Consider the following 23802-nt stretch of genomic DNA (forward strand, 5'->3'; position numbering starts at 1 on the left):
CCTTTAGCAGTGGTGTGGAACATCACATTAGCAAATATATCGGGTTCCATACTATTCCACAACCATATCAGAGTAATGGCATTGTCCTTGATCCATTCAAGGTAACCAGTAGAATCTTGCGCAGGAGGGTCAGAGGTAATAAACTTGAGTTTGTACCTGGCCATAATATAAACCTTTACAGCTAGAATCCATAATAAGTGATTTGAACTTCCCTTGAGGAGTAGCAGGAGCAATGGTAGTCTTGTTATCACCCATAACAACAATAAAAAATATGGGCAGCAGCAAAGAAAATACCAAGAATCAAAGCAACAACCCAGCCAACCAAACAGAAGTAGATAACTTCAATATATATCTTGCGTAGGGCAGTAATAACCATGGAACTAAAACTTGCAAGATCTCGTTTTTTCCCAGGGTCGAGACGAGATGGCATACAAAACAAAAAAGTACCCCAACTCGCTCGAGATCTTGACCCAATCTCCTTTATGTAAGTGCCAGATCTCGAGATCTCGGCGAGATCGGTGGGAAATCTTGGTATACAGACACCTATTTATGCAAAACTTGGTATACAGACACCTATCTTTTGAAAGCTTTCCAACAAGTCCAAGATTGCTTAAATCTGATTTATATTGAAGGAGTTATGTACCGGTCAAACTTAATTTAGTGTGCGCGAATGCTGTCAAAATTGCTCTGAATGAAAATATTTTTTTGGACATCAAAACAAATGAATATTTTACCGCACTTATGGTTTTTAGCAATGTTATACCATATTAAGATTTATGGAATTTTTAGATTTGAGAAAAACCACAGCATTAGAAAGTTGAAAATTGCACCTACCGACGAAAATCCAATTTTTATTCTTGAACTGGGGGGTTAACTTTTTTTCCTTTTGGAATTTGATTTTTTTAACTATTTTTATTGGATTCAAATAAGGGGTATTTGCTTATTTATAAATAATATCTTAAGTATATGTTTTTCCTTAAATGATATTAGGCATAAATAAGTGCTTGTCCAATGTCTGTCTTGGTTTCCCACTAAGTGAAACTCCTATTTGGAATTTGATTTTGCAAAATTTGATAGTGTCATTGTGTTTAAATGGCCAAAAATAGGCCGAGTACTGAGTTTCAGACCCAAACTAGGTCTAAAACCCACCGAAACCAGCCTTTGAGTTGAAAAAGAAAACTACCAACGCGACCGAGTCAACTCGGTTTTCCCCAAGGTCGAAACCTGGTCAGGTTCCGAATTTTAGTTCCATGGTAATAACCAGCAAAAGCAATAGCAGCAATATCCGATGTTCCAGGAACAATCAATGGCCAGCAGGGTTTTGACAAACCCAAATCGATAAAGAATGGGAACCCCCAAACAGAAATAAGCAGCCACAGCAACAACAATGGAAAATTTAACAGAAGGATGATCTCTAACCAGAGAAGAAATTAATGCTGGAAGGATGGACCAGAAAGAAACAATCACCAATCAGCAGAAATTGTCCCAGAGAAAAATCGATTAAGCAGGGTTTGAAGGGATCATCACCAATGCGTATACAGCCTTGGAGAGAAGAGACCACCGAGATATCAATGAGCAACAGCCACAGTCGTAGCACAGAAACCATCACCAATCAAACGGATAGCAGCAGCCATAACAAAAAAAGAGCGAAATCACCATCGATCCAAAAAAGAAAACTCTGCAGCCTTCAATCGATTTCTTCAAGAATGGAGCACAACACTGAAGATAATAAGTTCTTCACATCAGCAATCGAACACCATCAAAGAGGCACCAAAATAGCACTCCATCAATGAACAAGGAGGCTTTAATCCATAGAAAACAAGGGCAGCAAGGTGGCTGCACACCACAACGACTTAGAAAAAAAGATCAGCAGAGAAAGAGATGGATTTCTCTTGATCGATTATTGAAGGTCTGATACCATGTTAGAAACCAGAACCAAATAATCGATCAAGAGAAAGGAGAAGAATGAAGAAGAAGAAGAAAAGAGAATGGAATTACCGCAGGAAAATCAGAGAGAAGAACAGCCTGCGATAGAATAGAATATTACTATCACAGGAGGCCTTCTCCACTTAAAATAATCGAAGGTTCCAATATGTTCAGAGATGCTTATTAGGGTCCCCTGAAGTTTCAAGCCAAAATATGGCAATTTGACTACCGAAATGGTCAAACAAATTGTGCAACTAAAATGGCACAGATTTCGGTCGAAATCTTGCTGAAACCAAAATCTCGAACTGTGATTCAGGAGATATTATCGACAGATCGAAGATCAGAATCCAACTAACCCTTTGAGGTGCTTTTTGCATCTATTTCTGAATTATAAAACCTAATGTAATTAGCTACAAAGAAGACACAAGATAGATACAAGAACACAGTGAAGCAATAACTTATATATCTATTGCAGATCTAGCAGAGAAACCAGAGACTTTAAAAGGGTTGATTGATCAGATTAAGGTTCACAGGATCTGGTGAGATTGATGAGTCATTGTTTTAATTTGGTGGAAGATTAAGACTCAACCTAGAAAAGTAGCTTGATCAAATTGGGGAAAGGAATTATATCTGGCTTTATGGAGTCGAGCTCAGATAACGAAATATGGGAAATCAGAAGCAGTAGTAGAAGAAGAAGAAATCGTCAAATGGACTGAAGGAGATCCATGGAGTCATTAGCTTCAAATTCAGGTGTCTCGTCACGATGAGCACAAATACGAATACAACCAAATTAAACAATTTATGTGATGCAGATTCATCACCAAATAGGGTTTGTTTGCTTAGGAATAAGTCTAGGGTTGGATATATACATGTTGGGCCTTTGATCCGATGGGTTTTCTATGTAATAGACCACTTTTATGGGCCTAAAATATAGGTAATTAGGTTGCATACGGGATTAGTTGTTTTAGGTCCATAGTTATATTTTGGTATTTTTGTTCATAAATTAAACTGGTTCAACCAATTGTTCAATTTAACTGATTTTAGTAGTTTTTTTTTAAGTGTTTAGTGGGGCTGGATTAGGACTCTATTTGAGTCTATTTCAGTTTCCTAGTCAGTTTAAGTTACTTACCTAATAGGTTAAAGATTGGGTTAGGCCTTTCCATTTTAATGTAGAAGTTTATTTTTGATTCTTTTATATAAGGCTGTAAGGGGGGTAAGTATTGAACACGAATTTTGATATTACTAAAAAGCTTTTTGCTGCTCTTCTTCACCATTGAAGATTTGTCCTGTGTTTGATTAAAGCTGGTGTGATTAGTGTTTGATCCAATCGACACCTTGCGGTGGGAAGCCTAGGTGACTCGTTGGTGGGATTAGTGTTTGATCCAATCGACACCTTGTGGTGTGAAGCCCGGGTGGTTCTTTTGAAGTTCTCCTTCAACTTCTAGTTCAAGATTAAGTTTTTATTCAAGTTTTCGACTTCCAACAAGCTGTTGCCAGGATTTCTCTGCAACAACAGTGAGTTAGAAGTGATCCCCATTCCCACAATTCTTCTCCTAACCTTCTATAGCCCCAACCCTAAATTTCCCCTTTTTGTGTTTTGAGTTTTCCAAGACCTAAAACCTCCATATACCTACCCAACCATTAGAATCTGCCCATACTTGGACCGAATCACCCTCTCACCCTAAGGAGAGCTCGATCCAAACCCTAGCTCAAACTGACTTTCCTAAACCCTAGAATCCCCCATATTCCTCTTTTCAAAAACCCAAGAAACCTAACCCTAACCTGCTGCCGATTCAAGTTTACATACTTCCCTCCATCAAAACATCTCAGGACCTTCACTTGAAGACTCCCCCTACATCAACTTACCCTAACCCTATCATCAAACCCTAGGTCCCCTCAAACCCTAACCCTAATTTCACAATTTCTCCTATTTTAGCCTAGCCAAACTACCTGTTCAGATCAGATCCTGGTTATTTGGCTCCTAGTTTGACTTTCAAACCTAGGACTACATTATTATGTCTAGCAAAATCAACTCTCTTGAAGATTACAAAAAGGTAACTGATGAAATCTCGGGAATTGGGAGAGAATGACTTGTGTCAATGTGACACAGGCCAGCTTTATTTATAATAGAATAGATGAACATTCCAGAATAGAGTACAAGACCAAAATACCCTTATGAAAGTTCTACCCTTGTACCCATTTTACAACACTCCCCCTCAAGTTGGTGCATATATATCTATCATGCCCAACTTGCTAACAATAGAAACAAATAACCTAGGACACAACCCTTTGGTAAGAACATCTGCAAGCTGATCATTTGAAGGAGGAACGAATGTAATGCAAATCTGACCACTATGAAGTTTCTCCTTGATAAAGTGACGATCTTTCTCCACATGCTTTGTTTGATCATGATGAATAGGATTACAAGCTATGCTGATTGCGGATTTGCTATCAGAGTACAACCGCATAGGCATCACAACCTCAATTCCAAGATCTTGCAATAAACCTTGGAGCTAAAGGGCCTTACATATACCCTGGGCCATAGCCCGAAACTCGGCCTCGGCACTAGAATGAGCCACAACAGTTTGCTTCTTGCTTCTCCAGGTGACAAGATTCCCTCCAACATAAGTGCAGTAGCCAGAAGTAGAACGCCTGTCATCAGGTGATCCAGCCCAGTCTGCATCTGTATATGTTTCAATTTTCATATGACCATAGGGAGAAATAGAAATTCCTTTTCCTAGAGTAGCTTTTAAATACCTCAAAATTCTGTAGACAACATCCAAGTGTGTAGAATAGGGTTCATGCATGTACTGGCTAACCAGACTTACTACAAAGGCAATGTCTGGACGAGTGTGGGATAAGTAAATCAAACGTCCTACTAGTCGCTGGTACAGCTCCTTATTCACAGGTTCTTCTTCCTATAACCGAAGGTGACAATTAGGTTCAATAGGGGTGTCTACTAGCTTGCACCCCAACATACCTGTCTCAGACAATAGATCCAATGTGTACTTTCTTTGAGATAATGAGATTCCTTTGGTAAAGTAGGCAACCTCAATACTTAGGAAGTACCTAAGCATCCCCAGGTCTTTGATTTCAAACCCAGTGCCTAGAAATTTTTTCAAAGAATCAATCTCCTCCTTGCTGCTCCCAGTGATTACTATATCATCAACATATACCATCAACATAGTCACATGTTTGGTAGTCCTCCTAAGAAATAGTGTGTGATCTGCATTGCTCTGCTTGAACCCAATGGAGACCAATACTTTATGAAACCTACCAAACCATGCCCGAGGAGACTGCTTCAACCCATAAAGAGCTCGATTGAGTTTACACACCTTTCCCGGAGTCTTTGGAGAATCAAATCTTGGTGGAATATCCATGTAGACCTCCTTAGTCAACTCACCATGCAAGAATGCATTTTTACATCAAGTTGAAATAAATTCCATCCTTGATTTACTACATAAGACAGGAGAACCCTCACAGTGTTCATCTTGGTCACTGGAGCAAACATCTCCTGATAGTCAATTCCATACGTCTAGGTGAAGCCTCTAGCAACCAGCCTGGCTTTATATCGTTCAATGCTCCCATCAGCCTTATGTTTAATTGCAAACACCCATTTATACCCTACAACACTCTTTCCCGGTGGAAGCTGAACCACGGTTTAACTGCAAACACGGTTTTATCAAGGGCTCTCATCTCTTCCTTCATAGCTTCTTTCCAATCCGAGTGTGCCACTGCCTCCTGCCCAGAGTTAGGAAGAGACACAGAAGACAGGGAAGCAAGAAAGGTCTAAAAAGTGGGAGATAATGATTCATAAGAAACAAAATTTGAAATTGGGTGTTGAGTACAACTACGTTTACCTTTCCTAGTAGCAATAGGAAGGTCAAGAGCAAGATCATAATCAGAGGGAGGATAAGATGGAAGCTTACCAGAGGGTTCAGAGTTAGTAGAACTTGGAACGTCTGCAGTCAATTTTAGTGGAAAGATGGTAGTAGGCCTATTCTGGTCGAGATTTTCCTTCCTGCCATATGTCAGTAGCGACTTATCTCCCTGAAACTTTTTTCCATTACCTGGCTGATTACTTGGCACAGTAGGGGACAAAGGAGGAGTCTCCCCCTCAATAGAAATCTCACCTTGTTGTTCCTGACTAGTAACCCCATCCTCAAGAACATCCTCTTCTTCCCAAGGCAGATCTATGGAAATTTGAAGGACCTCTTCTTAGTGAACAGACTCCCCCTGAAGAGGGACAGGGTAAAAGGGAACATTTTCCTAAAAAATTACATTCATGGAACAAAAAATTTTAGAAGGATGGTAACATTTTATAGCCTTTTTGGGTAGCTTAGTATCCCCAAAAAAATACATCGAAGACCCTTGGGCTCTAATTTGCCATGCACATGATGATTCCAAACAAAAGCAACACAACCAACGAACCTTAAGTGAAACAGGGAAAGTGACACTACCTAGAAGAGTTTCAATGGGGCTCTTATTATTTAGGACATAAGATAGGCATCCTATTAATAAGAAAGGCTGCCGTGGTGACAGCATCGCCCTTGCTTCAATTGGTGCCCCTCTTGGCGATCCGCGCCCCACTTGGAGTCTGCGTCTATACATAGCACTCAATCCACGGCTGTGCCGGTCCGTGGTCTGCGCCTATTTACTACGCTCAATCTGCGCCCGTACCCGATCGGTGCCCTTGACCACGCCTTGGCTGTGTCTGGTACGTGTTGTCTTCATTTTCTCTTCCCCCTTTTTTTTTTTTTTTTTTTTTTTGAGTCGACGCCCATTGATGGCACCCTCGTTCGATCTGTGCCCATTGACGCCCCTTTGATTGACGCCTTGTGACGCCCATTGGATCCTGATTCACGCCCTTGGACGCCCATTCGATCCGCGGTCATTGACGCTCGTTCGGTCCGCGGTCATTGATGCTCATTCGGTCCGCGGTCATTGACGCTCATTCGATCCGCGGTCATTGACGCTCGTTCGGTCCACGGTCATTGACGATCGTTCGGTCCGCGGTCATTGACGCTCATTCGATCCGCGGTCATTGACGCTCTTTCGGTCCATCGTTCGGTCTGCGGTCATTGATGCTCATTCGATCCGCGGTCATTGACGCTCGTTCAGTCCGCGGTCATTGACGCTCCTTCGATCTGCAGTCATTGACGCTCGTTCGATCCACGATCATTGACGATCGTTCGGTCCGCGGTCATTGACGCTCATTTGATCCGCGGTTATTGACGCTCCTTTGATCTACGGTCATTGACGCTCGTTCGATCCATGGTCATTGACGATCGTTCGGTCCGCGATCATTAACGCTCATTTGATCCGCGGTCATTGACGCCCGTTCGGTCCGCGCCCGACTCGATCGACGTCCGCCTTCTCTGGTATGTTCTTTTCTTTCTCCTTTTCTTACTCTCTTCTTTTTTTTTTTTTGATTGAACCTGTACTGATGGATGCAAGTTGGCATCCCTCCCCAAAACCGAAAAGGGACATTCATAGCAAACATCAAAGACCGAGCAACTTCAAGGAGATGTCAGTTCTTCGTCTCTACCACTCCATTTTCAGGTGAAGTATCAACACAGGAAGTTTGATGAACAATCCAATGGGCAGAAAAATAAGACTGAAATGCCCTAACCGAATATTTAGTGCCATTATCAGACCTTAAAATTCTGACCTTTGCATCAAACTGTGTTGAAACCATGTTATGAAAATGCTGAAAAATAGAAAAAAAAAAAAACATCACTTTTCTAGTGCATTAAATAAACCCAAGTTGTACGACAAAAACAATTGATAAAAGTCACAAACCATCGAAAACCAGAAGAAGAAACCACACGGGCAGGGCCCCACACATCAAAATGAATTAAACTAAAAAGAATTAAACTTTGATTATCCGACACTAGGTAGGTAGATCTGGTTTGCTTTGCAAAAATGCAAGCATCACAATGAAAAATGCTCAAATTACAATCTCTAGGAAAACTAGGAAATAAGCTAGTAAGAGTTCGTAGCGGTGGGTGTCCTAATCGACGATGCCACGTATGTAAATCAGCAAGTGCTTTAGATCCAGATCCTGGGAGAGAAGCCATGGTAGATAGTGCAGTAGGGGGCTTCTCTAACAGGTACAGGCCACCTTCCATCTTACCTCATGCAATCATATTGCCCGTTTCCAAGTCCTGAAATACACAATGAGAAGTCACTTTACAATTGACCTTAAGTGTAATGCTACTAATGGATAACAAGTTAGTAGAAAAATGTGGGAGGAGAAAAGGATCCATTAGCAACTTGAACTTTATTATTACCAGCTAATGAATAATACTGGGAAAAATGCTTTGGAGAACTTGTCATGTGATCGGTAGCATCAGAGTCAATAATCCAAGAAGTGGATTTGACAGAGGAGCTCTGACCACAAAACAAAATACCTATAGAAGGACTAGCAAAGGAAGGAGCAGTAGTGGTAGAGGCAACACTAGCATGGGCCGAAGGTGCTGAAGTAGTAGATTCCATCCCTGACATCAAACTCCGCAGGTGGGTCATCTCAATCGGTAGAGAGAGGTGTACTGGTGGTACTGGAATAATCATCCTCAAAGACGGACTGATTAGCAGCACTTCCTCCAGATTTTGGCTGACCACGCACACGGGACTCAAGTGGATGGCCATGAAGCTTCTAGCAACGATCCTTAGTGTGACGCTCTTTCCCATAGTAGTCACACTTAACAGGAAGTCACCCAGATGGGGCAGCAGGACCACGGTTCTGAATAGTAGAAGCTGTCGAGGGAGGAAAAGCCTCTTTAGAGGGAGTTGTATAGAGGGCAACACGCTCCACAGTAGGAGGGTGCACCATAGCCTCACGTCGGCTTTCTTCAGAGGCAACAATAGCATATGCCTGGGCAAGAGTTGGAAAAGGATCCCTATTCAAGACATGGGCATGAATGGGATCACATTCCATGTTCAGTCTGGCCAAAAAATCACACCCGAAGCTTTTCTTCCCATTAACGGTAAGCAATAGTGTCAGTCTGGCACGTAGCAGTAAACTCCCGTAGAAATCCAAGGTTTGTCAAATACCTCTCATGGTATTGTAGTACGGGCTAAGATCCTTGTGTTCCATCTTATGTATCTTCCGACGGAGTTCGTAGCACTGGGCAGTATTACAAACCTTAGAATAGGTTTCTTTGGCAACACTTCAGACATCAGCAGCAGTCTCTAACAAAAGATAACTCTGAGAAATTGCAGGATCAATAGAGCTGAGTAGAAAGTAGAAACGACATCACCAGGCACTCATCAAGATCCCATTTATCATGGGCCTTCCCTGCAGTAGTTGGACAAATAGTGGTACCCGTCAGATGGCCTTTCAAACCACGGGAACCAACGGCAAGCGAAAAAGACCTCGACCACATGAGGTAATTATTGTCGTCCAGTTTAATGGAGTTAGTCTGGAAACTAGGGAAATCCTTCTCACGATGCACAGAGGTTCCCCCTTGTCCAGAAGAAATAGCAGAATTTTCATCGTCCGACATTACCGTAGAGAAAAAAAATAATCCCAAGGCTTCACTCAACGAAGCAACTCATAAAAAAATCCCACGAAAGAAGGGGATTTATCTCATTTAGATGAAGTAGCAAGCCCTTGGTGGGATAAACTCACCACCAAGGGAGGTGGAAAAAGGAGAGCAGAAAAAAGACCCTGCGGCTACTGGTTTGGTGGCGGAAAGAGAGAAGTGAGGCGGAAAAGGAGAAGAGGGAGGCAAGAAAGTGGGGCTGTAGTCTCGCGGAGAAAAGAGAGAGGCGAGATGGAAGGGAGAGGGCGGAAGTGGTGGTGGAGGCGGAAGTGGGTGGTGGAGCTACGGTGGTGGTGCTGCTGCGACGATGTGAGAAGTGGCTGTTTCAACCATGATGCGAATCCCTAGAATTTTTCTTGGCTCTGGATACCATGATGAAATCTTGGGAATTGGGAGAGTGACTTGTGTCAACGTGACACAGGCCTTTATTTATAATAGAATAGAGGAACATTCCAGAATAGAGTACAAGACCAAAATACCCTTACGACAGTTCTACCCTTGTACCCATATTACAACAGTAACAATAGTAAGGAGGCGTGTGTTGGAAGTTATTGCTGAAATCTAACAAAAGTATATACACAGATACATATGGAAACCCAGTAGAATGATGCAGCAAGTATGGCTATCGGTGGACTGCTCACTCGCCCCATAGGGCTGTTGGGGGTTTAAAGAATACCCAATCTTCTTTGAGAATATGACATAAATTCATAATTCACACACAACACTTCCCATAATTTTAATGCTGCCAGGAAGAAAGAACATTTGATATCTTCTCATAGACCAGCTACTGAATTATCAATGCAAAGAACCCTTTTCTAGTTTACAATATCAGTTCCTGAATAGACATTATTAATAGAAGTAACAGCAAAGAGAATTGAAGTTTGTTCACCTGAAAAAATATTTCTCTGTGATAACCCTCTGTAGGTGGCATAAGGGTGTCTATGAAAACATGTTTCTCAATCCTCCAAACTCTAAGGTAGCTGCAGAGGGAAGCTAATTCCTCAAGAGCCCTGCGCGTGGATTTATCTGAAATAATATTGCAGCTCACAAATCACCATAAAATTCTTCATCCATGGGATATTCTATAAGAATGACCATAAGTGACAATAAAACATAACAAATACCAGGGGGAAGGGCTCCCCTCAATCTTGGGAGGGCCTGATCTGCTGTTCCACAGAACCTTGATCCTACTGTCTGTAATCTATTCACAACAGCCTCTGCAAGATTAAGACCCTGGAGAAGAGAAAAGCATAATAGAAGAAAACAGTCCAACTGAGTAACACTTTTAGTTTTGTTTTATACAAAAAGTATTTTGCACTACTTTCAAAGAATGTAGTTATTTTACTTCATTTTTACTCAAATAGCTCACAGAAAACAATACACTGCATGGAAAACAAAATGTTTTCTGTCAGGATTACCAAGTGAATAATTTAACTCATGCAAGCAAAATCAACAGTAAAATGGAATCACCCCTGAAGGTGTATGATAAGTGCTATGGGAAAAAGGGTCAACGATTGGTCCTCAATTAAAGCTAGTGTATGGGCTAAAGGTTCAACGATTTTCTCTTTGCCCCTTCCATAGCCAGGGAACAGCTAATCAATAAGAGACCTTAGTTTCTAAAATTTTTTTTTTAAAAAAAAACAAAGACTGGATTTCTCTACATAAAGCTCTCGTGCTTCTAATCAAGTGTGATAGAGTCCAAGGGAATTCTTCAGCTTCATTCATCCAGCTACAAAAGCATATCACCTACCGCTAATAAGTCAAGTATTTTATCTACGTGTATGGTTAGCCCTCAACACCCGCTTCAACTTCTATTGTGTTGGTATAGGCTCAACCTATAGGACTCAAAAATATGAATAAATATTTTCTACATGATCCAAAAACAACAGGTATTGCCCAGATCACTAAAACTACTACCATCAACATTAAGCATAATGGACTCAAAAGCATCAAACTCTTTAGTATCTGTGCAATCTGGGATGCACAAAGTGCCGTAATACTATGGAAAATGAGATGCAAGTATGCAACACATTTTGAAGTTCTTTAAGATACTGTTAGCTTAGTGGTAAATTGATGGCGTCCAACCCAAAAGCCCGAGCTTGAAGGTGGAGAGGCCCTTCCAAGGTCATAAGCCCAGAAGTCGCACACTACCCGACCAATGTGGGATTAACCCCCCACCCCCAAATTCCTGGTCATGGAGCTGCACACATTGCATCAACTCTCCCTAGCTTTGGCCAGAGCCCCCCCCACATGGTTGGTGAACAGACAACCCATACTGGTACAATTTGATGATGTCCAACCCAAACGCCCAAGCTTTACGGTGGAGAGGCCCTTCCCAGGGTCATAAGCCCAGCAGCCACACACTACCCGACCGATGTAGGAGCAACCACCCCACCCCCCAATTCCTGGCCATGGAGCTGCACTCACTACAACAGAAATCCTGCTCTATGTATGCATACTCAAATATTTGCTCATGCAATAGAAAATTATGAATTACAGAATTTCAAGGATAGGTCACTATGTGTAGAGTAGTTTTTCCTTCCTCCGTCTGCTACAATTTGTTGAACAAAGTAGGTTTCAATAACCTTTTTCTTTAATAAAAGACAACATTTCACTAAATCAAAGTAATAAAACAAGGTACAACAGCATAAAAAGAGCAGCACATACTACACAACAAGGCACCATGAGCACTCAAATTATGATCCCCACCTCACTCAAATTCCTTACCAACATAAGTGTTGTTGTGTATTGATATACATTGTTGTGGCCCTTACTTAACAGCTCAAACTTTTAGGATAAGCGGTCGTAACATGGTATCAGAGCTGAGAGGTAGGATGTTCGTTCCTGGTAAGTGCTAGGGGTTTCTGTTGTGTTGTTGTGCCCCCTTGGAGCAACGTGATGGTGTCACATGCAGAGGCATGTGTATGGCTTGCACGTGCGGGGAAGTATTGTTGTGTTGATACACATTTTTGTGGCCCTTACTTAATAGCTCAAGTTTTAAGGATAAACGGTGGTAACAATATGGCCCCACAAACAGCGCATTACTAAAAACCTCTTCAGTGGCCACTATTATCAGGCAATGAATTTCCTAGGGGCAACAAATGCTCTTGCTCTCCGAATCAAATAGGAATATCTCCAATGCCTTCTCCATTGAAATTATTGCCAACCATTTACAAACCTAAATCCCCCACAATTACCACATGTAGGGGGTGGCGATCGGGCTGCTTGGAGAAGTCACCTAAGCACAAATAAGGTTCTAGGAAAGGAAGCCCAGCCCAAGCCCAACAACAACAACTCAGCCTTATCCCAACTAAATGGGGTCGGCTACATGGATCCTTGCCCTCCGATCAGCTCTATTCGAGGTCCTACTTGATACAAGGCCTAAACTATTCATGTCTTTCCTCACCACTTCTCCTAGGATCATTTTAGGTCTGCCCCTCGCTCTTTAGTTCCTTCAATCTGAAGCAAATCATTCCTCTGTACTGCATCCAAGGGCCTCCGTGAACATGGCCATGCCACCTCAAACAACTTTCTCGTAGCTTATCATGTATCCGAGCTACTGCCAAATCAGCTCTAATACGATCATTATTTACTTTCTCCTTCCGAGTTTTGCCACACATCCATCTCAACATCCTCATCTCTGCTGTGTTTACTATATGATGCTTCATAACTGCCCAACTGATGTAGATCGAAATATGACTTGGTGTGAATGTTACTAAAAGATCATGTGGGGCCCAAGACCAGATCATGTGAAGACTTTATTAGAAGACTCAATTTTGTCTATGTGTGAGGGAATTAGGAGTTTAGCTTAGTTTCTATTTTTAGAATTATTCTCTTAGATATTTTGTGGTTGTCTATTAAGAAACCTTCACTCTTTAGTTTCGAATTCCAGATTTAGACAGTAGGCTTAGCTATTATTTAAAAGTTTCTATTTTCCTTAAGTTTCTATTTTTAGTTTGTTTCCTTTTTTCTTGCAAGTTTCTAATTTTCTCTTACTTGTAAGGCAAGCATAGCTGCCCATAAATATATAGTGCCCATAGAGACCCCCAAAAACCAACGATTATGATGAATGAGAATATGCCTTTTGTGCAAAGTTTTATTGTCATATTGTGTGGATGAAGGGCTGAGAGGCATGGCTGGTGAGAGCCAAAACCAGTAGAGGGCTGAGAGAGCCAAATCTCCTTATCCCCCTTTTACCTTTTATTTTCGTATTTTCTTCTTCTCTCCCATGTTCTACACCAATCGAGCTTCATCCTTGTTCTGCTTTGTCACTGCAATTACTGCAATCAATCACTGTTGAAGCCTGGAATTATTCTTCAATCAAGTCTTGACTGCTGCTATTGATCATCTTCAGAAGAAGGATCGAACCACGCTGTGGCAGACCTGTTTCTGCTCTGCTGCCTGCACTATTCGAATCAGCCTTTCTCTGAAGTTTGAGCTCTGTTCCAGTAGGGCTTTGGAAGGTTGAATCAAATACACAGGAGGGCCACTCGATTGTAATTCCAGCCCAGTCTGCTGGCTGGTTTGGCCTATAGGTCTTAACCTTCTAATTTGGTGTTGCTTCCATATCTCCCAACTCCACCATCAGAATTGAGTGAAACTTTCAGCAGTGCTTTGCCTCCATACAAGCTTCAATTGATCCAAGCTTGGAAGCCTTCTCACGGCTGTTTTGGTTGAAAACACTAACCTTCTAATTCTGTCCTAGTTGCTATTTTGATTTTTGTGGGTTTATTTGGGGCTAGGTTAACCCTAATCTAGTCTTACACTACCAAAATTCTGCACCCTACATCATAGCCGAACGCATGACTCTCCAATAAAATTTTCCTTTTAGTTTTAAGGAATACGTCGATCATATAATACTCTGGACGCACCTCTCCACTTAATACATCCTATTTAATTCTTTGTGAACATCAACCACTATATCACCTTCGTTTTTACTAGATACCTAAAATAATCACTTTGCAGAAACTCCCTCTCATCAATTTTCACCACCTCATTATCCGTCCTAGTGTAACTTAAGTTACACGCCATATGCTCCGTCTTGGTTCTACTTATCTTAAAACCTTTTGATTCCAGGGCAGATCTCCATGACTCCAACTTGGCGTTAATCTCTACTTATGTCTCAACCACCAAACCCAAGCCTAACCCAAACAAAAAATATTTTAGGCCTTGAACAGGCTCAAATGGGTTTTCCTAGTGTAATAAACATATTGCGAGCTGAAATAATAAAATCAACCTATTTACATTGATATGCAAAGTGTTGTTGAGAAGTAATGAATCATTAACACAAACAATAATCTATTTTTTGGGTTTTTCGGGGCTTGGGATCGGGCGGGTTTGGTTATCTGCTTTTAATTGTGATATTCCAGGACAATCATAGCTGCTTTCTAGATTGGCACTGATCCAAATTAGCAACTAATCAAGAGCTGCTGCACAAGTACATTTAGACACTTCCAGAAGAGAAGCAGACCACCAGACATGATTAATAAAGATAAAAAGAGTGACCAGATAAATATAGAGCAGGGGACTCCAAACCCTATGATCTGCAATTGAAGGAACCACACTAGCACCAGTGACATACACATTAATTTAAACCAGGACTACACAAACAAGTAGTCGTTCCCCAATAAATTTAGCCCAACTCACATGATCACAAGGTTACAAAACTGACAAATAAATGTCTGGAATTCAGATAATAAAATAAAAAAATCATATGCTGTAGATCCTCCAAAGGATGAAATCATATGATCCATTGCAACAAAGAATCTGAAGTAACACATAAACATCAGCCCAAATATCTAGGAACACATTATATTTAATGATTCAAAGTTTGTTCTCTACGCTTTTCAAACCTGCAAAAGTTGTCGCCGTATGAAAACCCATTTTAATTTACGTTCTGGGGACTGAGGACGCAAAGACCCCATGATAGAGAGAACCTTCATTCAAGAAGAAAAAAATGTCAGACCATTCTTTCCATACTCTATCATGAAAATTGCAAGAAAGTAACTTTCTGAACTACACCTCTGACACACGGTGTCTAAGATCACCCTCAATTCCAACCCAAGTCCACATTGCTTCCAATAAATCACCATGGTTTAAACGAATATCACAAGACTCCAGTGGAAAAAATCGAGCTATGATATCCATTGTTGCCTGGAGATGCACTAAAATGCTTAGAGGAAATAAATAAGCTTTGGCAGCATCAAATACATTAATAAGCATTTCTTTTATCAGTTAAATGTAAAATCAACACTAGATGCAGTAATACCTCAACTTTTTAATAGTTTACCCAGTGATAATTCCTTCATACGAAATGAATTTCTAGATGAGCTTGCCAATATTGCTCATGATGGAGGGCAATATTTCCATTCTTTTAACAATAACAAGATTAATTTACGATTAAGATAACTGAATGAAAAAGAAAAAAGTACTTCTACCACGACCATTACACAGTCAACCTGGTAATGGTTGTGGTCGTAGTCGTGTCTCATCTGATTCGTCCCATGCTCACCGTACAGAGGATACCCATGCTGCTCCCACTGGTAATTTACTTCTGAGCATGAGTTAGTTCATCTTTGGCGTCTGATGACCAAGCTAGAGCCTGCACCAGCCACATCATATGTTGCTGCCAGCTCTGCACCTGCTTCTTCCTCTAAATTTTTTTTAACTCAGGTATTACCTTCGCTGGTCATAGTGCATCAGTGGCTTCTGTTCACTGGATTATTGACTCGGTAGCTACTGATCATGTGACTGGGTTGTCCCGTAATTCTTTCCAGTATTCTCCCAGTTCAGGTAACGAACGTGTACAGGTTGCTGACGGCTCCCTCTCACCGTCTCTAGGAAGGGATTCGTTCAGTGTTCCCCCACTTTAGCTTTATCCTCTGTTCTTTGTGTCCCTAATTTTTCAACTAACCTACTTTCCATTAGCAGTCTTACCTGTGATTTAAATTGTATAGCCACACTTTTCCTGTCTCATTGTGTTTTTCAGGACTTGGTGACGGGGAGAACGATTGGCAGTGGTAGGCTTAATGGTGGTTTGTACTTGCTTGAAGACTCTACCGGTTCACTAGTTTATGCACCTTCTTCTCAAGTACATCAAGTGGATTCTTCTTCAACAGCTTTATTAGAGTCTCGGTGGCATAGACGTTTGGGTCATCCACCTCTTAGCACTTTGGCTCATGTTTTTCCCAGTTTATTTAAGCAATGTAATCCAAACAATTGTTTTTATGATGTTTTCATTTTTGCCAAGCAAACCAGAAGTGTTTATTTGCCTACGGATAATATAGTAGTACACCTTTTCTTTTAATTCACTCTGATGTATGGGGCCCTGCCCGGTGTGTTTCTGTAACGGGTTACCGTTGGCTTGTGACTTTCATTGACTAATACTCGGACTACATGGGATTATTTACTGTACTCCAAGAGGGAGATGTTCTCCTGGTTTTAAAATGTTCCACAACATGATCAAGACACAATTTGATGCTGAGATGAAGATTCTCCAGAGTGATAATGGAACTGAGTACAAGGACAGCGCCTTTCAATCTTACTTGGCTGATCAGGGTATCATTAACCAAACCAGTTGTGTTGTGTTGATACTCCTACCATAATGGGGTGGCCTAACGGAAGAACCACCGTTTCCTGGAGGTGGCTCACTCGTTGATGTTTGAGATGCATGTACCTTCCCATTATTGGAGTGATGTCATTCTCATTGCTGCCTATTTGATCAACTGTATGTCATCTCGTGTCTTGGCTGATCGCTCTCCGTTGGAAGGGGCATGGGTTCAGAGGACAGTCATGCCGGAGGTGAAAGGGGCGTGGGTTCGAATGGTTATTGAAACCTTGAAATTTCTGTAATTTTAGTCGATACTTGACAGCAATTCTTCATGTTGACTTGAATCAGCCCAAGGGAACGAACGGGAGTCGTGCACTGTAGGACTACTCCTTCCTGTTCAATAGATGCAGTCGACATGTCCGACATAGATGCTGATCACAAAGATAGGGAACAACGAGAGATCCTACAACATAGAAATATCTCCAAACACAGACAATGGAGATTTAATACAGAATAGGGAAGAACCCCTGGGTGGGAAAGAACTCAGCACCAAGGGAAAAAGGAGGGCAAGGCAGAAGTAGTGGTGGCTAGTGACGGCGGTGGAAGAGAGTGGTGATGGAGGTGGTAAGACCGAGAGAGAGAGGGAGACGGTGACCGGCGGCGGCGGCTGCCAGGAAAACCGAGAGGCAGAAAGAGAGAGAGAGTGGCCTTGAGGTTTGCCGGAAAAACCGAGAGAGTGGAGGTGGTGGAGGCGTTGGGTGACTCCAAGGTTTCATGAACAAGGCCATCAGAGTTCGGATCCCAAGGTTGATCTTTGCTCTGATACCATGATGGATTTAAAGGAATTGAACTTATGTCAATGAGACACAAGCCCTCTTTATTTATAATAAAACTTATGAAGTACAAGTTACAATTATACCCTTAGGGCGTCACCAACTAAACCCTAATGGACAAATATACCCTTGTACCCATATTACAACACTCCAAGGGGATGCCAGGGATCAAGCCTGAGGGAGGTAGAGGTCCCATCGGCGATCACAGAGGAGGTGGCACTAAGGGCTAGGAAGCGAAGGAGAAGGATTTTGCGCTAGACCCAAGAGGGGTCTGCAAGTTTGGGGGAAGTCCATATGGAATCATTTCTGAAGAGTTCGTAGTAGACCCAATTTACCCAAATAGAATCATGCCTAGATGAGATTTTCCAAATTAGCTTGAGAATACTTGTAATGTTATAATCACAGATCCTACAAAGGCCAAGACCTTCAAATTCGGGGAGACGTGGCAACGCAACTAATCGGATGGAGGAATTTAGAAGATTCTTTTCCTTTCCATAGTAAAGCATAGAAGAGAGTTTCCATGGCTTTGATAGTGGATTTTGGGAGCCCATAAAAGCCACACCAATAGATGTAGGAGGATTGAAGGACTGGTCTAATCAACTCAATCCTCCCCGCATTGGAGAGGAGTTTACCCTTCCAAAGCTGAACCCTTGTACGGATGAGGTCCAACATAGGGGTACAGTGATGACCAGTCAGCTTGATAGGGATAAGATGGAGCCAAGGTATTTCACTAGAAGGGATCCAAGAGAAAATCCCGTCAGGCAGATGCTATAGTCCCTATCAGTGTCAGAGACACCTGAGAGCAAGATTTGGGATTTTAGGAGGTTGATTCAAAGACCAGAGAGACCCTCGAAGAGCTGCAAGGAGGACATAATGGCTGAGATAGAAGAACGGGAAGTCTTAGAGAAGATCATGAGATCATCAACGAAGGCAAGATGGGTAAGGTTGAGACTCTTGCACTTGGGGATGGGGGAGACAAGGTGTTGGTCCATTTTTGCTTGGATATTCCTAGAGAGGACCTCAAGGACAAGGGAGAAGAGGAAAGGAGATAGGGGTCAGCCTTGGAGGATTCCTACTTTAGAGGGAAAGAACCCAGCTGGGGATCCATTGACAATGACCAAGAACAAGGGGGAGGAGATGCAAAAGTGTATCCATCGAACAAAAACAGGGGGAAAAGACATCTAAGTCAAGTCATCACAAATGAAATCCTATCGCAGGGAGTCAAATGCTTTGTGGATGTCAATTTTCATAAGGGCAACCAGGAATGAGATTTTCAATCAAAACCGCAAACAATTTCCAAACAGAGGATGTTATCAGCAATACTTCTGCCGGAAATGAAAGTCGATTGGTTAAGGCTAACTAAGGAGCGGACAACAAGCTGAAGCCTATTAGCAACGATTTTGGCTATGAATTTGTAGAGGAGGTTGTAGAGGGAGATAGGTTTGAAGTCGGACAAAGAAGAGGCTCCCCCTTTTTCAGGGATGAGGCGAAGAAAAGTCTGGTTGATTCTAGGAAGTTGGTTGCAATTAAAGAAGAAGCTACGAATAGCTTTGATAAGGTCTTCTTTGATGATGTCCCAACTAGCCCAAAAAAATCATACTAAACACATCGGGGCCGAGGCCCGATAGGATTTATGTGATAGAGCCGCTTTGAGGATCTCAGCTTCAAAGGGGACAGATTGGAGGGAATCAAAAAGGGAGGGGGGACAAATTTATTAACGAGGTCAGGAGGGAGGGGAAACTGGGGGAGCGTTGAAGAGGAAGGAAAAGAAGGAGATGGCTTCCAACTTGATGTCATGGACAGAGGTGAGCAAGGTACCATCCCGAGCGAGAAGCATAAGGATGGAGTTGGAATTCGAGCAGGCATTCATTGTTCGATGGAAGTAAGCCATATTGGAATCCCTAAGCTCCAGCCATTTGATACGGGATTTTTGGCAAAGAAAACTCTCTTCTTGGGAGGAGAGGGAAGAGAGCTTGCTGGAAGCTTTTTCTCTTCCTCAGCCAACAAAGGGTTGAGCATGTCAGCTTGAAGCTAAGATTGGACAAGGGAGAGAATAGAGCGGCAGGAGGACACCCGAGATGTAATGTTGTCGAAAGAGGTTGAGTTCCAAATTTTGAGAGCATCTTTGGAATTACAGAAGCATTTTTATGAAAGCATGGATAGGCAGGGAGAAACAATAGACAAGTTTATCCCAAGCCTCTAGGACATGGGGAAGGAATTGAGAATGGGAGGTCCACATATCAAAGAATTTGAAGGGTTTTGGCACAAAGGTGGAGTAGGGTATGATTAGAAGATGACAAGGACTATGGTCAGACATACCAGCTAGGAGGAAATTGGCATATGAGTTGGGGAAAAGAGAGAGAGCCAAACTTCATTTATGAGGATACAGTCGATTTTGCAAGCAATACGATCATTGCCGACTCTTCTATTGTGCCAAGTTAGGGGGGAACCCAACCATCTTAGGTCATTGATACCAAGGGGTCTTCAATACAATCATTGAAAGAATTGACTAAAGGAAGTCAAGGGGGTGGCCTCCAATTTTCTCATGGCCAAATCTAACAACATTGAAATCTCCACCCACTCATAAGGGGAGAGAGCTAACCCTGGATTTAAGGAGAGAGAGATCAGCCCATAAAGGGATTTGATCAGTTGCTCAGTCTAAAGCATACACTACCGAGAGAGAGAACGAGGTCACGGAGTTGGGGAGGGAAAGATGAAGATGCAGGAGTTGGGGGGAGGAGAAGGAGAAAGAGATATGGATCTTAAAGGGATTTTACATAATCCAAATACGACCACTAGGGGAATGATCATAATTGGAAAGGAAGGACCAAGAGGGGGCAATTGAAGAGGCAATGCGAGAAGCATACTCTAAAAGAATACAGGTTTCGAGAAGAGAACAAAAAGAAGAGTGGATGGTTTTTAAGACCTCTGATATTCCAGATAAATCCAGAAGAGATGGGGAACTAAAGAGTAGTACGCAACAATCCCCCCAGGGGGGGAGATTTTTGTACCGCCTACGGGAGTAAGCGATCAAAGGGCTCTAGGCCAGGGAGGGGACCACAGTGGGGGGAAAAAAAGGAGACAGGACAAAGGGAGCTCGGATGAGCCTCCGGGAGGCAGGGGAACTATAAAAGGGAGAGGACCGAGACAAGGGTCAGGGGGAGGATCCCACCAAGCAGGGTGCAATGGACGAGGGAGCTTTCATCGGACAGAGGATCACCAGACCAGGGGAGGAGGCAGGTTAGAGGGGGTTGGATTAAAGGAGGAGGGTTAAGGTGTGGCATGTTTGGAGTTAGGGAGGGTTGGTTTGAGTTTGGGTAAAGGGTGTTTCGAAAAATGGGAGAGGGATGGGCCAGGGTTCAGTTGGGAGAGGGATGGGTAGGGGTTGGGCTAGGGATAAAGGGAGTTGTGTGGCAAGGTTAGAGGTGGACAAATGGGAGCACGTGGAAGAAGGGTTTGGGGGAGGACCAAGGTTAAAAGGGGGAATAAGGTTAAGGTGAAAAGAGAAATGACAAAAGGAGGGTGTAGTTAGAAGGGGGGAAGGGAATGGCGAGAGGATTTCTCGGGAGGGGGAATGGGGCAGTTGACATGGTTAGGGAAAGGGTGGCCGGCGGTGGCAGAGGGAAGAGATTCGGTTGTCGGGTGCAGGTAAAAGGGAGCAGAGCAAAGAACCAACGGAGAGTTACCTTCAAGGAAAAGGTTTCGATAATCAGATCGAGATCGAGGTTTATCCTAGCAGCCAATTGCAGCGATGGGGACCTGCGAGATCAAAGGGATTTGCGAGACCAGAGGGTCAGAGGCCTTGTGACCATCAAATTAGGGTCAACTGCGCAACCACTAGAGCTTGGAGGACCTGGAGATCAAGAGCATCTTGAAGAACCGTCATAACTTGAACTTGGGACCAACAGATCTAAGGAAGGAACCACTGGCCCGATGAGAGCATGAGAGGTGACTATAGCTTGCAACTGCAACTATGGCTACTTCTATGACTGCCACTATGCCTAGGACAAGGCCTGGAGAACCGATATGCCAAGGGAGGCTTGGTAGAGATGAGTTAGCAGAAGCTCTGCAGCTTCATTGTTGAGATTCGAGCCCAACTCGAGAACAGGAAAGGATGTTGAGGCCTACCAGGAGGAGAGCCGGAGGCAGGTTGTTCCCGGGACGACGGTTACGTCGGCGAGACTTCTTTTGGCCGCAACTTGGTTCTCAGGAGGAGGCCGGAGCATGCGCAGGTGCTGGATAAAGAGCAATGTCTGGGGTTTAAGGCGGGCATGGATCCTTGCGGCTATCAATGGAAGTAGAGGGTACTGGAGTTGTCGAAGAGACCAACTCTGAAGGAGCTGGCGATTCCACTTGGACAGCAACGAAGACCACAGGGACCACTACAGATGGTGAGGACGCTAGGGGAGCCATACCAGAGCAAGTCTTGGATTGATGACCAAAAATCTTGCAATCGATACAGTGCGGGGGAAGCCAATCATAATGGACGGGTTGTTCGAAACTGAACCAGTAATCTTCCACCATGGAGATGGACAAGAGGGGGGGAGAGTCTGCTGATACATCAACAGAAATCCAAGCAAAACTAAGCCTATCCATCTTCTTTGTGTGAACATCAGAGTGTAGGGGAAATCAATGACTGAACCAATAATGCTAAGACATTCTGGGCTCCAATAGTGAAGGAGGAGACTAGACAGAGACACCCAAAGGGGGATAGATATGAAGTTGACCTTGTGGATTGCAGGTAAGGATCCCACTGGCTCAGGAAGATAGCCTTACTACCAACAAGCCAGGGAGCCCCGTCAAGAGCATGAGGTTTGGGTCCATCAGAGAAGAACTTGAAGATGAACACACCATTTTCCAAAAGGTATGTATCCATAGAACCTTGAGCTTTCCTTTGCTAGGTGAAAGATGACTTGACAATACTGAAAGAAGGTCTAGAGCCAAGGAAATGGCCGACAAGGCAAGATTTCAATTTGCTGATTTCCTGAGAAAGAAGGTTTTGAGGGCAGAGAGCAAAATTAGAGCTGCCATCGATGGATGGTTTGACAAAGTGAAGAAGGAAACCAGAACTCGAGGAAGAAGATGATGAAGAAAAGAGAGAGGACCAGGGTTTAGGTCTGGCAGGGACTGGGGAGTGACGGGAGGTCGGAGAGGGGGGGAGAAGATGGAGAGGGAGGGGGAGGGGAGCTCATTAGAGCTCCGATGAGCGATGTCTGGTATTATTTGATTGGCAAAACTGTAATTGTATTGTTATTAATGTAGAGATCTAGACATATCTCTTATATGAGTCTTTTTCAGCAAGTTTCTAGTTTTGATTAGATGAGTTTAGTTAGTAATGTACCCTACATTTAGAGAGTTTTGGTTTTAATCCATGTATAATGCTGGGCCTGGTTTGTCTTTAACCTCTCTTCCACATTCCCATATTTCTTCTCCTTTCTCTCTTGTTCATGTTATTCTTCACTGCTTCTTCCATTTCTTCTTCAACTTAGTTGCAGGCTGCTTTACTGTTGGTTTAAAGAATTCAAATCAGATCTTTCTTCACTCTCAGTTTTTCATTTCTGTTTCAGAATATCAGTACATCAGGTCAGGAAATTCTCTCTACATATTGCTCTGCTTCAGTTGTCACATGTCCTTTTTCCTTTTTTTTTGGGTGAATAAAATATATTACCAAACCCTAGGAGGGGGCCGGAAAAAGAAGAGAATATACGAAGGAAGAGGGGGGGGAGAAACAAACCAACCTACGCAGAGGTGGAAGGAAAAATAGAGGCCAAGTCAAGGCCCCAGAAGACAGCAATATGCCTATTCCTAGGGGAGTCCCTGACAGCACGAACATGAGCAAGGCTGAGCTTGGAAGAGACATCTAAGGAGATGGCTTTCCAAATCAGATCAAAAGATCGAGAGTTGGAAGTCCATCTCCTGAGATTACGCTCCATCCAAATGTGGTGAA

At 42.8% G+C, this 23802-nt stretch overlaps 1 protein-coding gene across 1 annotated transcript in view; it reads right to left on the reverse strand.

The window, feature by feature from the left end:
• The window catches only part of LOC122668836 (eIF-2-alpha kinase GCN2), a 152556-nt gene that overhangs the window by 18631 nt on the left and 110123 nt on the right, over window positions 1–23802 (reverse strand). Inside the window, 4 exon segments of the mRNA XM_043865382.1 lie at window positions 10363–10499; window positions 10598–10706; window positions 15326–15409; window positions 15495–15626. Of these exon segments, the coding sequence (XP_043721317.1) occupies window positions 10363–10499; window positions 10598–10706; window positions 15326–15409; window positions 15495–15626 (462 nt within the window).

The sequence above is a fragment of the Telopea speciosissima genome, chromosome 7 (assembly GCF_018873765.1).
Source record: "Telopea speciosissima isolate NSW1024214 ecotype Mountain lineage chromosome 7, Tspe_v1, whole genome shotgun sequence".
Taxonomy (NCBI): Eukaryota; Viridiplantae; Streptophyta; class Magnoliopsida; order Proteales; family Proteaceae; genus Telopea; species Telopea speciosissima.